This window comes from Pseudorasbora parva, chromosome 10, assembly GCF_024679245.1.
Source record: "Pseudorasbora parva isolate DD20220531a chromosome 10, ASM2467924v1, whole genome shotgun sequence".
Lineage (NCBI taxonomy): Eukaryota > Metazoa > Chordata > Actinopteri > Cypriniformes > Gobionidae > Pseudorasbora > Pseudorasbora parva.
The window spans coordinates 46841391-46858168 of NC_090181.1; the positions used below are offsets into that span (position 1 = coordinate 46841391).

The following is a 16778-nucleotide window of genomic DNA, read 5'->3' on the forward strand; positions in this document are numbered from 1 at the left end:
AAGCTCGGTGGTTTGTGACTGTTGTCTCGCGGCGAACTGTCTTTTAAAGGGGCCGTTCACATATCACGTCTTTTGCACGCTCAAGTTCATTATTTCCAATGTAGGCATGCGACTACTTTTTATGATTATTTCCAGGCGCGTCCGCACCGCATCGAGTTAAAAACATCTCAACTTTTCAGAATGCCGCAAGCGCAAGAATATCAGACCTGAACCAGGAAGTTGGTCACCAGATCACACGGAAACCAGTTAAACCGTAACACCGGAGAGCGCCGAGATGTTTTCCTCTGAGGTGCTCGCGCATCGCCGTTGTGCTGCCGTGGTACACCATATCGGTTTTGCAAAGGGAACAAAAGGGCCATTTTATTTGTCCTCTGTTTAAAGTATTCCCATATTTTTGATAACAGTGGTCTCTGTTTTTGTGATAGAATGCAACTTTCTCCATTCCCTGTATGCCATTACGCGAGATGTAAACAAACTGTGACGCGTCGTTGAAGCACTAATTTAGAGGTTTGCGTTCATTCACAAGTGAATCGCTTTGCACGCGTGTGTGTGTTCACATTAAAGAGAATGTGGCTTCGCTGGAGAAACTGGACCTCTTGCTGTTTTCATACGGATTACATAAACAGAGAATATCTTTTTATATATATATATATATATATATATATATGCATTTAAAAGTAGACGTTCCAGGCTTTATAAAGAGATATCATTCATGTCTGTCAAAGTTACATTTGACGCATTTCAGAACGGACATCACAGGGAGAGACACATCCTGTTTGTTTCCTTTGTTTAGCGAAACACAACATTTATTTTTTATTTTTAGTGTACACAAATGAAAGTAGACACTTCAAGCTTTGTAAAGACGTATCATTTATGTATGTGAGGCCAAAAATGACGGAGTATTTTAAGTTGTTTTACACTGTGATGAAGAAAAATCAAGCAATCTTTCTTGTGCTGAACAGAAAAGTTATTTTGAAGAATGTGGGTAGCCACATATTTTGACTTCTCTGGAAGTCATTGGGGACCAGCAATGGTTTGGTTACCCACATTCTTCAAAATAACTTTTCTGTTCAGCACAAGAAAGACATACGAGTTTGGAACAACATATGATTGAGTAAATAATGACAGAATTGAGATTTTTGGGTGAACTATCCCTTTAAGAGGCTGCATGTTTACTATTAGGCTACTGTCCCTTTAAGACCTGCACGCAGACACGCATCCCATTTTCTCTCAACTGTTTTTTTTTCCACTTGATATAACCGCAATCAGCAACAAAAGATAACTTAGTCCAGTATTCGGGGGCTGTTTGACACAAGTAGTGCTTGCTGCGGAGGATCTGGAGCTCACGGGTGGAGCTTAACCTGTTTAATGGGTGGAGAGATGGGGTTAGGGGGGCAGCTCCACCCATTATGCCCAGGGGGCTCGTCTCGTTGCGAAATGACTGACATGGATTGTTTTAAAATACAGCGAATAAGCTCAATTTGTCTGCTTTAGCTTGTTTATAGTCTCAATAGGGTGATTGGGCCACTTATTCCAAGTCATCTCAATGGCAAAAGTGTCCCGCTCACCCTGAAATCACCCTGTGTATCGCTCACATTGAGTAAAGAGCGTAAAGATCGTCCGACCTCCACTTTCTTCCAAGCAAGAACATTTTTATTCCTGTTTCTGTAAAGTATGAAGATGTATTGTACAGCTCTGGGTCTCCACACATTATTTTGTCCTCATTGTTATCACTACTAGAGCAGGCTCCTGATTGGTTAACACGGCGCGAATATCCGCCAAAATTCATATTTTTCAAATCGCACGATTCGTGCGTCAGTTGCTCAATTCGCACCTCACTAGTGTTGCACGATATACCGGTACTAGAAAAGTATTGCGATACCCTGCTATTACAAACGGTACGATATGGACTTTTATTAGTACCGGCGGTACTTTAAGGAGGACAGCGCTAATATGAGCTGTGTTTCTTAATGTGCGTGGATGTGTGACAGCAGGTGTCAGGACGTGTGTGCAGAGCACTGCTTTAGCCGTTCACTAAACATTAGAAGTAGTAGAAGAGTTAAATATATACGCGCAGCGCATGACAGAGAAAGCAACAGAAATAAGCGCGCATGAGAAGAAAAAGCGCGGCGCAGGACGTGCTTGCGCTGCCGGACTGTGACCTGAAGCACACGCTCACGCCTTTTGACAACAAACATGCGATCGCCATTCAGTTCTTTCGCGGATTATTATTTGGGTTTGAATGGTCAAACATATGTAAAACTGCACGGTCTGGCGAGTATTGAGGTGAAAACAGTCGGAAATGTCTTTAGTGAACGTGTAACGTTCGCCTACAGCTGAGGTAATTAGATCTGCAGGTCTTAAGACAGACCTAATTTTCTGTGTGATTAATGTTCAAACACCAATGAAAAATAGAAAACCACCACATGCTTGGCTAAATAACTAAAATATATTTATTAAGAATCAGTGTATAGTTAAATTATAGAGTGAAGACTAAGTAAGCAGTTTTATATTTGATTATTTAATTTCTTTCTTGACTTGCTACTGTTAAATAGACCTAATGAAGCTGAAAAATAAAGCACTGTTTTTGTCATATTTTTTGTAATTTGCATATTATTTTTAAAAACAGATACAATTAAAAATCTATATTATAATTATAAGATTACATTTATAAAAATATTAAATTACTCGTTTCATCAAATAAGATTTTGGTCTTCCCAACCTGTTGAGAAGTGAAGTGTTAGTGAATGATAACATGATTGATAATGTGATCTCTGTAAAGATCTTCACACTGGTATCCAGTTATTATAGCAATAAGAGGAGGGAATGGTCAAAAACCAGCAGGAACATGCTGGCCAAGTTAATTTTTAGTTTAAAAAAATAAAACAATGAATAATAAGTTCTGTTGTCATAATATTCAGATTATCCTTTTTTTTTACCGGGGTATCGATTTAGTATCGGTATCGAGGTATTTTAGTCTGGTATCGTATCGAAGTCAAAAATTTGGTATCGTGACAACACTACACCTCACAAAGGGGTTTTTTGTTTTAAATTTTTGGGTGAACTATCCTTTTAACATGTAAATCCCTATGAACTTTAAATTGCTATTTAACACGTGATTTAAGCAGTTTCACACGCGATCCGAATCGTGAATCAATTCGTTGACTCATAACCGTTCAAATCTTTATTTGAGGATTGAACACAAACCCGGAAGAGAAGCCAATGCTGAATAAAGTCGTAGTTTTTGTTATTTTTGGACCCAAATGTATTTTGGATGCTTCAAGAGACTCTAATTAACCCACTGATGTCTCATATGGACTACTGTGATGATGTTTTTATTCCCTTTCTGGACATGGACAGTATAGTGTGCATGCACTTGCATACGCTTTCAGACTAAATATAAAATATCTTAAACTGTGTGTGAAGATGAGCGGAGGTCTTACGGGTGTGGAGCGACATTAGGGAGAGGAGTTAATGACAGACATTTCATTTTTGGGTGAACTAACCCTTTAACCTAAGAAGAACTGACAAACTACTCAAACTTGTCTGAGATAAGTTATCTAAAAACACACGAGAAATAAACACTTTTTCTTTCTGTCTTCATATGCACGCTTTATATGTGTGTCCATACTTCTGCAGAACCTACCACTGACACATAGGAAATCTGTCGATGGCCTGTGAAAATTGTGCTTATTGCCCAAACCCGATTAGAAGCTCCGCAATGCCCGTCCAAATGGTTATAGATTGGAATCTGGCCTACAGGAAGAGGTCTCTGAAACCCAATCGCCACTTACAGCACGGAATGTAAATATTTGGTCCTAATGTTGGTCAAAACAAAGATAAGAAGGGTAAAATGGGCTTTATTAATTTACAAGGAAACGTTAATGTCCACAACCTCCCTCGCTAGCCCCTGAAGATGACACTTTGAGGATTTCTCCCCAGCGCAAATGGCCGTATTGCCTTTCAGGGGTTGGTGTTTTGCCGCTAATCTGGTTGGCATTGATGGGCTGGAGGAAGACTGTGGCGGTCTGGAGTCGAAGGAGCGCGCCTGCGAAGCATCTGCTGGGACGTCCCATGAGACCGGCCTTCGAAAGGGAGAGCGAGGCGCCCGGAACGTTATGGGCTATTATGACAAACCAATAAGATTTAAAGGCTTTGGAAAGTGAAGATTTTTATCACGTCTTCTCTCCTTTCTCTGAGAGCGCGTGTCTTGGGACGGTCCTAATTCCGTTAGCGGAGAAACCGGAGAGGCTAAACGGCGTTAGAGACAGGAAAATGGAGAATTACGGTCTCGGCCCTTTTCACTCAAAACCTGGGCAGACTGTTGTCCACAACATCCTTGATTGGGGTTTAGAAAGGAAAGTTGACCTTGCATGCCACGGCGCACGCAGACAGAGCCTTATTTGGATTGGATTGTGCTTTTACATTTCAAAGCATTTTAAATGCTCGTTTCTGTGGTGTATGCATGTCACAATGACAAAAAATATAATTACTCAATCCAAAATCACAACCAATCAAAATAGCGGAGTCTCAAGCGGACTGCACTCGCAACTGAATCATACAAAAATCACAGCCAATCAGAAGTGCGTGTGGGCGGAGTCTCAAGCGGACTGCACTCGCAACTGAATCATACAAAAATCACAGCCAATCAGAAGTGCGTGTGGGCGGAGTCTCAAGCGAACTGCACTCGCAACTGAATCATACAAAAATCACAGCCAATCAGAAGTGCGTGTGGGCGGAGTCTCAAGCGAACTGCACTCGCAACTGAATCATACAAAAATCACAGCCAATCAGAAGAGTGTGTGGGCGGAGTCTCAAGCGGACTGCACTTGCAACTGAATCATACAAAAATCACAGCCAATCAGAAGAGCGTGTGGGCGGAGTCTCAAGCGGACTGCACTCGCAACTGAATCATACAAAAATCACAGCCAATCAGAAGAGTGTGTGGGCGGAGTCTCAAGCGGACTGCACTCGCAACTGAATCATACAAAAATCACAGCCAATCAGAAGAGTGTGGGCGGAGTCTCAAGCGAACTGCACTCTCAACTGAATCATACAAAAATCACAGCCAATCAGAAGAGTGTGGGCGGAGTCTCAAGCGAACTGCACTCGCAACTGAATCATACAAAAATCACAGCCAATCAGAAGAGTGTGGGTGGAGTCTCAAGCGGACTGCACTCTCAACTGAATCATACAAAAATCACAGCCAATCAGAAGAGTGTGGGCGGAGTCTCAAGCGAACTGCACTCGCAACTGAATCATACAAAAATCACAGCCAATCAGAAGAGTGTGGGTGGAGTCTCAAGCGGACTGCACTCTCAACTGAATCATACAAAAATCACAGCCAATCAGAAGAGTGTGGGTGGAGTCTCAAGCGGACTGCACTCTCAACTGAATCATACAAAAATCACAGCCAATCAGAAGTGTGTGTGGGCGGAGTCTCAAGCGGACTGCACTTGCAACTGAATCATACAAAAATCACAGCCAATCAGAAGAGTGTGTGGGCGGAGTCTCAAGCGGACTGCACTCTCAACCAAATCAATCTAAAATCACAGCCAATCAGAAGAGTGTGTGGGCGGAGTCTCAAGCGGACTGCACTCGCAACTGAATCATACAAAAATCACAGCCAATCAGAAGAGTGTGTGGGCGGAGTCTCAAGCGGACTGCACTCACAACCAAATTAATCTAAAATCACAGCCAATCAGAAGTGTGTGTGGGCGGAGTCTCAAGCGGACTGCACTCGCAACTGAATCATACAAAAATCACAGCCAATCAGAAGAGTGTGTGGGTTGAGTCTCAAGCGGACTGCACTCGCAACCAAATTAATCTAAAATCACAGCCAATCAGAAGTGTGTGTGGGTGGAGTCTCAAGCGGACTGCACTCGCAACTGAATCATACAAAAATCACAGCCAATCAGAAGTGTGTGTGGGCGGAGTCTCAAGCGGACTGCACTCGCAACTGAATCATACAAAAATCACAGCCAATCAGAAGAGTGTGTGGGCGGAGTCTCTGAAGCAAAAAGCATTTGCAAACAAATAAATCAAATCACAAGAAACCGTTTCTAAAATAGAAATGTAATAAGCCGCTGCTTAGGACAAAAACTCTAAATAACACGATGTAACAAGATAACTTTGATCACGTGTGTTGGCGTCACGTCTGGTTAGGACCCGTGTAATATTACAACTTAAAACAAAATAACGCCGGCTGGGCATGTGCTCTTCCTTATTTTCCTCATTATCAAAAAAGTGCTAGTCTGAACGCTAACCAATCAGACCTCAAGGTAAGCAGGAAAAGAAATGAAAATATTTTGTTGTGATCATCGTTTTTATGCTCTATACTCATGCCTATATACATTGTTTGTGTTTGAAATCTATCAGTTTTTTGTTCTGTGGACCACAAAGGTCTTTTGTTTTATTCTTCATGCAGCTTTTTCATTCAATCAGTGAAGTCAGCCGGATTTCTACAGCGCTTTATACAGTACAGATGTTTCAAAGCAGCTTCACATTAATAAAATTTTCTAAAATTAATCTTTAAATTCAGTGTTTCTTACACAAACCTATCATAATATTTCAGAAAACCAGAAAAACACAGCACAATACACACAGATGTGTCTTATGATGCTTAATAGAGCATGCCGGTGCCATGACAAATCCTGTCCCCCTGTGAAAGCATGTCTGCTTAGGACCCAATTTGGTAGCTGTTTAAAATGCTTGATCAAGAGCTGTTATACATGGCTCTGGACAAGCAATTGTTTAAAAATAAACTTAATTCATACACACACACACACACACACACACACACACACACACACACAAAAACATTTATTTGAACTGGTAAACTAACTAATAATACCAATACAAAATCAACACATAGTAATATACCTTTAATGTAAATAATAAAGAATAAAAAAAACGGTAATATACAGAACGGGTGCACAAAATAAATAGATTATGTCCGAAATACAACTCTTGAAAAAATTAAGAGACCACTTAACATTGAGAAATCAATGCTTAATTTTTTCCAGAGCTGTATGCTTGTTGTTGTATTAGTTGTATAGGTAACACTTTATTTTAAGGTTCAGTTATTAACTATTAACTAGTGTCTTATGATCCTGCATATTCCTATGATATTGTCTGTTTATTAGCACTTCTAAAGCTCATATTAATGCCTTATTCTGCATGAGCTTATTCTACATCCCTTAATCCGACCCAATACCTAAACTTAAACGCTACAAAAACTACCTTACTAACTATTAATAAGCAGTAAATTAGGAGTTTATTGAGGCAGAAGGCGGAGTTAATAGTGAATATGTGTTCCCTATACTAAAGTGGTACAGTTGTATATATCTTATATACTTATATAAGTACTTCAGTTATATACTACTAGTATATGAAAGATGATTTGCAAGACAATAATGACTATTTTACCACAATTTCAAACGACAAAAATCAAAACGTAATTTTGTAAGAATTGTAATCGGGCTCTGAACAGATTACCCATTAAAAGTTCTTTCAGCCAATAGGATCGCTCTGGGGTCCTAAGCGGACAGGATTTGTGACACCGGTGTGAATCTGCTGTGATTGGATGGTAAAGAGCAGCGGGAACATTCTGCTAAACATCTGCTTCAGTATTTCATGGTGTAAAGTCATGCCGGTTTGGAATGACGTGATGGTGAGCAACTGTTCGCTTGCTAATGTCTGACGTTTCCTTATTCCTCCGTGACAGCAACATTTCAGAGATGAGGAAACAATATAAAGATGCTTTCCTGAAGAAACACGGGATCAAACTGGGCTTCATGTCTGCGTTTGTGAAAGCTGCTGCCTACGCTCTGACAGACCAACCTGCCGTTAACGCTGGTACGTGACGCACACACACACACTCACACACATTTGTTTTTGTTTTGATACTGTACAAACCGTATTTTCTATCCCCTTACACTGCGCCTACCCCTAAACCTACCCCACACACACACACACACTGCCCCTAAACCTACCCATCACAGGAAGCATTCTGCATTTTTACTTTCTCAAAAAAACTCCTCCTGTATGATTTATAAGCCTTTTGAAAAGTGGGGACATGGGTAATGTCCTCATATTTCACTAAAACATGCCCCCCCCCCACACACACACACACACACACACACACGCCCTGCAGCTCAGCGTTCAGCATCTGACCACTTCAGGTGAAGCCGCTGGTAAGCGTGTGTGGTTATGTGGTCGTCTGTTCGTGTCTAAAGAACATGTTTTACAGATTGCCTTTCAGTCGCCCCCTCCTCTCTTTCCTTCCAAACCTCATTGGCTTGGCCTACATAGACAGCCACGTTTAACACGGTTTCATTAGGCCAGTGTGTGTCTATATTTGCCCACAGTCACACATTTCATGTTCTTCATTGGATACTTGCATGTGTCGGCTGGTGTCTGACTGAACCTTGAAATAGACATCTCACAGACGCTTGAATAAACTCTCCTGCAAAGCTCCTGAAGAACTAAGAGCAAGCCAACCAGGATAAACACAACACCAAACACTGATCTGATTTGGTGATTAGGAGTTCATTGATAAACTAAATCTATTTATGACATTATTTCTGAAAGCATTCTCACTTTACAGCATTTTTACACAAGTGTTTAAAACTGTTCTCAGTACTGGAGCTTTGCAGGAGTTTTTCTCAAGCGTCTGTGAGATTGTTCTTGTGGATTTAGTCTCAGTTTCTTCATGTAATCCCAGACGGGCTCGATGATGGTGAGAATTAGGAGTGTGTTCACACTTGTCATGTTTGGTTGGATTAAAGCAAACCCTAGTGTGATTGCTCGGTTACTGCGGTTCATTTGAACACGTGTGAACGCTGCCATCCGAACCCTGCTGCGCACCAAACAAGCGGACCATATAAAGACGGGTCTCAGTCTCCGCTTCCAAACGAACTCTGGTGCGGTTCGATTGATATATGAACACGGACCAAAGACATGTAAACGAACCAAAAACAGGACGTGATGTCACAAGATGTGACGCTACAGTCAGCTGATTGGACGACGTGGAAAGATCAATGTATCCAAAATGAGTAACGGTAACGTTAGAGGGCAAACGTGGAGCAATGAGGAGGGAAGTGCCTCATTAATATTTGGTCTGACGAACATGTTTCAAAAATGCTAGAAAAATCACACAAAAAGCAAACCTGAACGTCCGTCTCTTTTCTGCACAACGGAGGAAATCCTGGAGCTTTTTGAATGTTTTAAACATTATGAGCTCTTCATGAGTTCTCAGCTGGTACAAATAATGCCATATGTTCACGCATTAAATGATGGCGTTTAATCCGGCACACAGCGTCGTTCTGAATGTTCGGTAAGCAGCTCCTACGTCATATAAGCCAACCAATCAGGTTGTGAGCGTCTCCCTGTGCCTTTGGTTCGGTAACTTTAGGTTCGCTGTTAAAAATGCCAGTGTGAACGCTAAGCGGACCAGGACTAAATGCTTTGTTTTAGTTTTTTGGTCCGGACCAAACGAGCCGAACTACAAGTGTGAACGCACCCTTACTCTCCGTGTGGATCCGCTGTTATCAGACTCCTTCTGCACACACACACCTCACTGCAATCATGGATTATTACAATTAATGGCAAATTAAATGTTTGAAAATGTAAACCGATATTACCTACTGAAACACTAGTGCAAAATATAGAAATAACTGGCTTAAAATTTTTTTTTAATATATATATGAGCTGTTGACGGTTGTTTTTATCTTTGCAGTCATTGATGACACAACCAAAGAGATTGTGTATCGGGATTATGTTGATATCAGTGTGGCCGTCGCAACACCAAAGGTAATTCAGATTTATTCCTCTGAAAGTGTCCACTTATACCACTGCTCAAAGGGTTAGGCTGAGTAAAAATAATTTTATTCAGCAAGGACGCTTTAAAGGGATAGTTCAGCCATAAATGAGCCTGTGATGTTTATCTGCTGACCCCAGTGTGTCCAACATGTAGGTGTGTTTGTTTCTTCAGGAGAACACAAATGAAGATTTTTAACTCAGCCGTTGCTCGTATAATGCATGTCAATGGGTAACAATTCTATGAGTAAACAAAAAAAACATGCTTAGGCAACACACACACACACACACACCTGCTGCTCATGACGACACACTGATGTCTTAAGACACAAAACTGTTGCGCTCATAAATATAGATTCCTCATTAGTGTATATATATATAATGTTGATGCCTCATTCGGCTGATCCTCACAGGCACTAATGAGGAATCTATATCTATGAGCGCTCCAGTTTGGCCTCATCGGACGGAAGTAATAGCGGATGGGAACACTAGATGAGATTCGTCTGATATGAGGTAAAAATAACAAATACTGTTGTGTTTCTCTCAGAAACCGATCGGTTCGTGTCTTAAGACATCAGTGTGTCGTCATGAGCAGCAGGTGTGTGTGTGTGTGTGTGTGTGTGTGTGTGTGTGTGTGTGTGTGTGTGTGTGTGTGTGTGTGTGTGTTGCCTAAGCATGTTTTTTTTGTTTACTCATAGAATTGTTACCCATTGACATGCATTATACGAGCAACGGCTGAGTTAAAAATCTTCATTTGTGTTCTCCTGAAGAAACAAACACACCTACATGTTGGACACACTGGGGTCAGCAGATAAACGTCACAGGCTCATTTATGGCTGAACTATCCCTTTAAATTGATCCGAAGCGTCAGTAAAGATATTTATAATGTTACAAAAGTTGATGTTTAATGTTCAGATAAATGCTGTTGTTTTGTAAATCTGCGTTATTGACAGTGATGGTCTCGTCTCTCAGGGTCTGGTGGTTCCAGTGATCAGGAGTGTGGAGGGAATGAACTTCGCAGACATTGAGAAAACCATTAACGAGCTGGGAGAAAAGGTGAGACGACAGCCTGAGCCAATGATTTGAGCTGCTGTCTGAAGACATGCTTATTTAGATGCAAATGGAGCAGCTAACCAGAAATCTTTATTTAGGTAAATATGTTACATGACCTAAAAAAACAGCAGTGGTGAAAATGGTAGAGCTGATGTCAAGTGAAGGGAAAAATCAAACCATGTAATTTCTGAAAAAGGCTGCGGTTTATTCCTCTAATGACTCGGCCCGGTTTGAAGAGCGGAATCAGAGCACCTTTTACGCATTTAGCTCGGGGGTTTTAAAGCGGACTCGGTGGAATAATGTGCTATACCGTATTTACCAACTTCAAGTCGTGTTTGTTTTATTATCTGAAATGTGCTACGATTTATATTCCAAAGTGACTTATAATGCATGTGACGTCAAATAAGAAAAATGTAGACGCTCGGGGTTTCTTCACACTCGCTGTTTGAGCATGAACAACATCTGCAAAGCTACGACATTAATGCAAGATATTTTATTTTACAGAAATCTCTTGTTTTAAGCCCTAAAGGCATTTTTAGGGTTGTTTTGTCTGAGTGACATACAAATTTAAGGACTCCACAACTATAGCAAGGAGAGTCAAAAGCAGGGCGTGACATTAAGCATGCTCGTGTCCTTCGGACAAGTAAATCGTTCATTCACTTGAAAAAAGTTCAATATTTTTTTAATTTTGCGTGTGTGTGTGTGTGTTGTAACTATAATTTATTCTGAAGCAATATTCTCACCAGAGTTCAATTAGCTTTGACATATTTAAATCTGCATATTTGTGATTTTTTAATTTTAATTTTATTTTTTATTTAATCATTTCAAATTTGTGATATTTTTACCTTTTATAAAGGGCATTACCCCTTAATCTTATTAAATATAGGCTATGCTTCAGGTATAATTTTATATTGTTAAATATGATCAATACATTAAATTAAATTAAGACACTAAGGGCTGTTAACAATAAAATTAAATCATTTACACTGAAAAATTACAACTGCAATAAATGTTTTGAGATTTGTAGTTTTGAATAGACACATAAGAAACATTGGAAAGTATGTTTAAACATGAAACTAAACCTCCAGTAGGTGGCAGCAGATGGCCGTCTTTATGAGTCAGCCATTGAGTCGTTCATTCAAACGAATCATTCAAACACTGAATCGTTCAGTAACACACTTGTTGCTGTGAGACGCGTTACAGTTCTGCTGTGTGTGAACGATTTTCGCTGCTGAAATCGAACAAAAGCACTCAATGTTGCATCTAAAATGTAAGTGACTTTAAGTGAATATTAACGTAAGTGAATGTTAATTAATTGTTTATGGAACTGTCATATGAAAGCAGTGTCACTTTCAGTCGTGATGGTGTTCAGGAAACGCTCTAGTGTTGTAATTTCTCCTCGAGAGGCTGCACGAGTGTCAACAGATCGACCTTATTATCATCAGTTCATCATATATTATTATCCACCACTATCGATTGCCACTTACACTAAATTAATGCACAATCATTCGTGCACTTTGGTGGTTTGCTAGTTATTTTTTGTTTTCAGGCTCTTGTCCGTCGGGCAAGTAAAATTATTTTTCACTTGTCCCTTCAAAAAATCCACTTGTCCTGGACAAGCGTTAAAGTCGAGCCCTGAAAAGTTTAGGATACTTTTTATATTTTTAGAAAATATAAATTATAGGTAACACTTGATTTTAAGGTTCAGTTATTAACTAGTTGCTTATGATCATGTATATTCCTATGATATTGTCTGTTTATTAGCACTTATAAAGCTCATATTAATGCATTATTCTGCATGAGCTTATTCTACATCCCTTAATCCGACCCAATACCTAAACTTAAACGCTACAAAAACTACCTTACTAACTATTAATAAGCAGTAAATTAGGAGTTTATTGAGGCAGAAGGCGGAGTTAATAGTGAATATGTGTTCCCCATACTAAAGTGGTACATATATATTGTCCATGATCTGCCACTCAGATCTCCTTCATAGGGGTGTGCACGAATATTCCAATATTTGATCTGTAATTAATATTCGAAAACTGAAAATACTATTTGAATTTTACTGTGTGGATTGGTGTCTGTAAATGCAGTGAATTTGTGATAAATCCCTCTAAATCTCGCAGTTATAACTCAATCCTCTGGGTGGCGCTGTGGAGAGTGTTAATAAGTTGAGTGTATTTTATCACATAATGACGTCGTCTGCTTTGCGATGCTTGGAATTACTTAAATGAAAATTGAAAATGATCTTACAAAATCAAGTTACTTGAAATGAATTAAATAATGAAAGTTAATATAATATTAGCACCACAAGGAAATCCAAACACCAGCCGAATAAGGAAAGACAGCTTGCCAACATTCTGCAAAAAATGCTTTTCTTAACTTAGTATTTTTGTATTGTTTCTAGTCAAAATATCTTACATTAAGAAACATTTATTAGTCAAGTACAAATTATTGTCTTGTTTTGGGGAAAATAACTAAAAATGAAGAGAGTTTTTGCTTAAAATAAGATAAATAAAAGAGAGGAAGGTTTTGGGTGCAGCCACTCTTAAAGAACAGAGTCTGAAGGGGAGGATGCTAATCGTGTACAGGAGCTAAAACTTTCTCATGGCCGGTTCAGCACTTACTTTCTAAAGTCTGTGGGACAATTTGAGGATCTCCTCCAGAGACGGCAGCGCATCTGACGAGACAAACCGTGCACTTCAGGGAATCAATCGATCCGAGCAGATGTTTCCAGTCGAGTCACATGTAAACATTTCAGTGCCACAGACGTAGCCTACTGATGGCAACACGTTCACTTTCCATAATCGCGGACACAATGTTTGGAAAAAAAACAACTATTTATAAAAGGTAATAACTTATAAGTTATAAGTTATTATACTAACTCATAAGTTAAGTTATTGCTGTCTGTATCATGCAGTGGGCAAACAGAGCTACAGCTGTAATCTCATGAGAAATGCCATGCCTGGAAAAGGTTAAAGTTGATTGCATAGCTCGTGACATCAACTGGACATTTCGTCACCTTTGTTTCCTTTTACGTGATTGGTTGAAGCCGTTTTTGTCGCCGCTAGAGTAAAAAAAAATCGAAACGAAACAAATAAATGTCGTTTTTTCGCCTCAGCACATTCGCGTTCGGTGTGGAAGCGCTCATTACACACACAGCTGATCGGGAAAAAAAACCATCACGAGAATTATTCGCACGTCAAAATCGCGTCCAGTGTGAAAGGGGCTTGAGAAGAGCATTTTTTGCAGTGCACATGATGCTTTTATCCGAAAGAGGAACTCGTCAGAGAGCCACCAATGTTCAGAATATGCCAGGTCTATTAGGAATGTGGAGAAGGAAAGAGTGTCAGATTGAATGTGTTTTCAAGCCTTGCTGCTTTGTGGTCTGCCCATAGGCTCGTAAGAATGAGCTTGCAGTGGAGGACATGGACGGTGGCACATTCACCATCAGTAACGGAGGAGTGTTCGGCTCCATGTTTGGCACACCGATCATCAACCCGCCGCAGTCTGCCATTCTGGGCATGCATGGCATCTTCGACCGGCCCGTGGCCATTGCTGGAAAGGTTAGATGTGAACGTTTGTGTCACCTGAGAGCGCAACAGTTGTGTTCATGAAGAAAAGCTCCATTCATTTTCTTCACATGTTATGAACAATGTTATAAGCTTTTAAACACAGACCTACTGTGAGTTCAGAGGTTGTTAAAGGGTTAGTTCACCCAAAAATGTCAATTCTGTCATTAATTACTTACCCTCATGCGGTTGGACACCCGTCAGACATTTAATAAGACAAACAATTGGAGATATTAGTGTTGAAATCGATGGCTCAGAAAGGCCTTCATTGACACCAATGTCATTTCCTCTCTCGAATCGATTCGCTGACTCATAACGGTTCGAAGCTTTGTTTTGAAATTGCCCATCACTATATAAGTCGTTATTTAGCTTTTTTTGTGTACAAAAACTCTTCTCGTGATGATTGTCGAGCCGCTGTAGTGAGATGGGCTTTGTAACGACGTCTTTAGTGCCTTTATGGGTCTTGAGAGAGGAAATGACATTGGTGTCAATGAAGGCCTTTCTGAGCCATCGGATTTCAACACTAATATCTTCATCTGTGTGTGAAGATGAACGGAGGTCTGACGGCTGGCCAACGACATCAGGAATTAATGACACAATGCACATTTCTGACTGAACTAAAAACCTTTAAAACCATTTCTTCATTTGATGGGTAGGTTTAGGGTGTGTGTGTGTGTGTGTGTGTGTGTGTGTGTGTGTGTGTGTGTGTGTGTGATATGTGTAGGTTTAGGTTTAGGGGCAGTGTGTGTGTGCGTGTGCGTGTGTGTGATAGGTAGGTTTAGGGGCAGTGTGTGTGTGTTTGTGTGTGTGTGTGTGTGTGTGTGTAGGTTTAGGGACAGTGTAAGGGGATAGAAAATATGGTTTGTACAGTATAAAAACCATTACGCCTATGGAATGTCCCCATGTGTCACAAAAACGAACGTGTGTGTGTGTGTGTGTGTGTGTGTGTGTGTGTGTGTGTGTGTGTCAGACAGCATGAGACTGCAAGTTATTGTTTTTCGCGAATCATTGTTTAATAACTCTTTTTAACATCTCCCATTCTCTTTTAACAAGTCCCATTAGTAAGAGTCATGTGCCCAGTCTATTCTCTGCTATATAAACACACACCTTTCACAATGTTGAAGGAGCCTATTAAAATCATTCAGATATTGCATCTCGTTGTGATTATGTACATTTGCGATACTTCGATATATTGCACGGCCCTTACTAATATAGTGAAACAAACGTGTGTGTGTGTGTGCAGGTGGAGATCAGGCCGATGATGTACGTGGCTCTGACGTACGACCACCGCTTGATTGACGGCAGAGAGGCGGTGACTTTCCTCAGGAAGATCAAATCCGTGGTGGAGGACCCAAGGGTGCTGCTTCTGGACATGTGATCACACACACGCACGTGTCTCACACACACTAGAGTAACCGGCGGAGCGGGATTGGAGTGGGATTCGCATCGATTAGCTTCATGTCAACTTGTTTTACCATGTAAATGTCCGCCGGGTTTTGGGAATATTATGGCGTGTGTTGCCCTCGCAGGAAAGCCGTAGCGCTTGTCCTGTTGTTCTCTCTACAATTCAGCACACCAAAACATGACCGGTGCAATTATTTGTTTCTAAATGCCGAAAGGATGATAGTAATATACAGTATGTCATATTTAATCTCCTCTGTGTAAAGCTCAGCAGAACACTATGTTGTGTCGCAGGTGTTTCGTTTTTCACACCACGACGTGTCCCGCACAACTCCAGACCATCTGAATCTGTCTGCCCCTGTAAAGAACCAAAACTGAGATTTTAAACAATAAAAAAACACATGAATGACATGCTGCAGCTTTGTCTTTTCCATCCAGCAAACCGAAGCGAGGTCGGTTAACTTCACTCGGGTCTGATGGGCGTCTTCAAGGCCCGTTCACACCAAGAACAATAACTATGACTGTTAAAGGTCCCATGGCGGGGATTTTATTATTACAGGGTGTCCGCGGGGTTTTAAAAAGTATAATAAAAAGTGATAAATCCAAATTGTCAAATTTAAGGCCATTAAAAGTGTTAAATGTGTTCTCAGTGGTATTATTTTTTCAGACTATCAGGTGTCCTATTCTGATTGAAATTCTATCTGCGTTCATGTTAGTTCGTTTAGATATGGGCTTTAGCATATCTGGGCACATGATCAAAGATTGTTCGTCTCCGTCTCGGCGTATGTTTGATGCTGACGTCATATTCAGCGGTCGATCGGCATCATCTCAGACCACTGCGCGCTCAACAGAAGGGGCTGGCTTACATTTTATTTTAGACTTACTTCAAGGCATATCTTCAACAACTGTCCTCATAAGAGCAATCTTAAA

General features: G+C 40.5%; 1 protein-coding gene across 1 annotated transcript in view; it reads left to right on the top strand.

Moving 5' to 3' along the window:
* The window catches only part of dlst (dihydrolipoamide S-succinyltransferase), a 45603-nt gene extending 29344 nt beyond the window's left edge, over positions 1-16259 (top strand). Inside the window, exons 11-15 of the mRNA XM_067456277.1 lie at positions 7727-7857; positions 9740-9813; positions 10792-10875; positions 14274-14441; positions 15691-16259. Of these exons, the coding sequence (XP_067312378.1) occupies positions 7727-7857; positions 9740-9813; positions 10792-10875; positions 14274-14441; positions 15691-15825 (592 nt within the window). The 3' untranslated portion in view covers positions 15826-16259. The remainder of the gene's footprint in view (positions 1-7726; positions 7858-9739; positions 9814-10791; positions 10876-14273; positions 14442-15690) is intronic.
* The last annotated feature ends 519 nt before the right edge of the window (positions 16260-16778 follow it).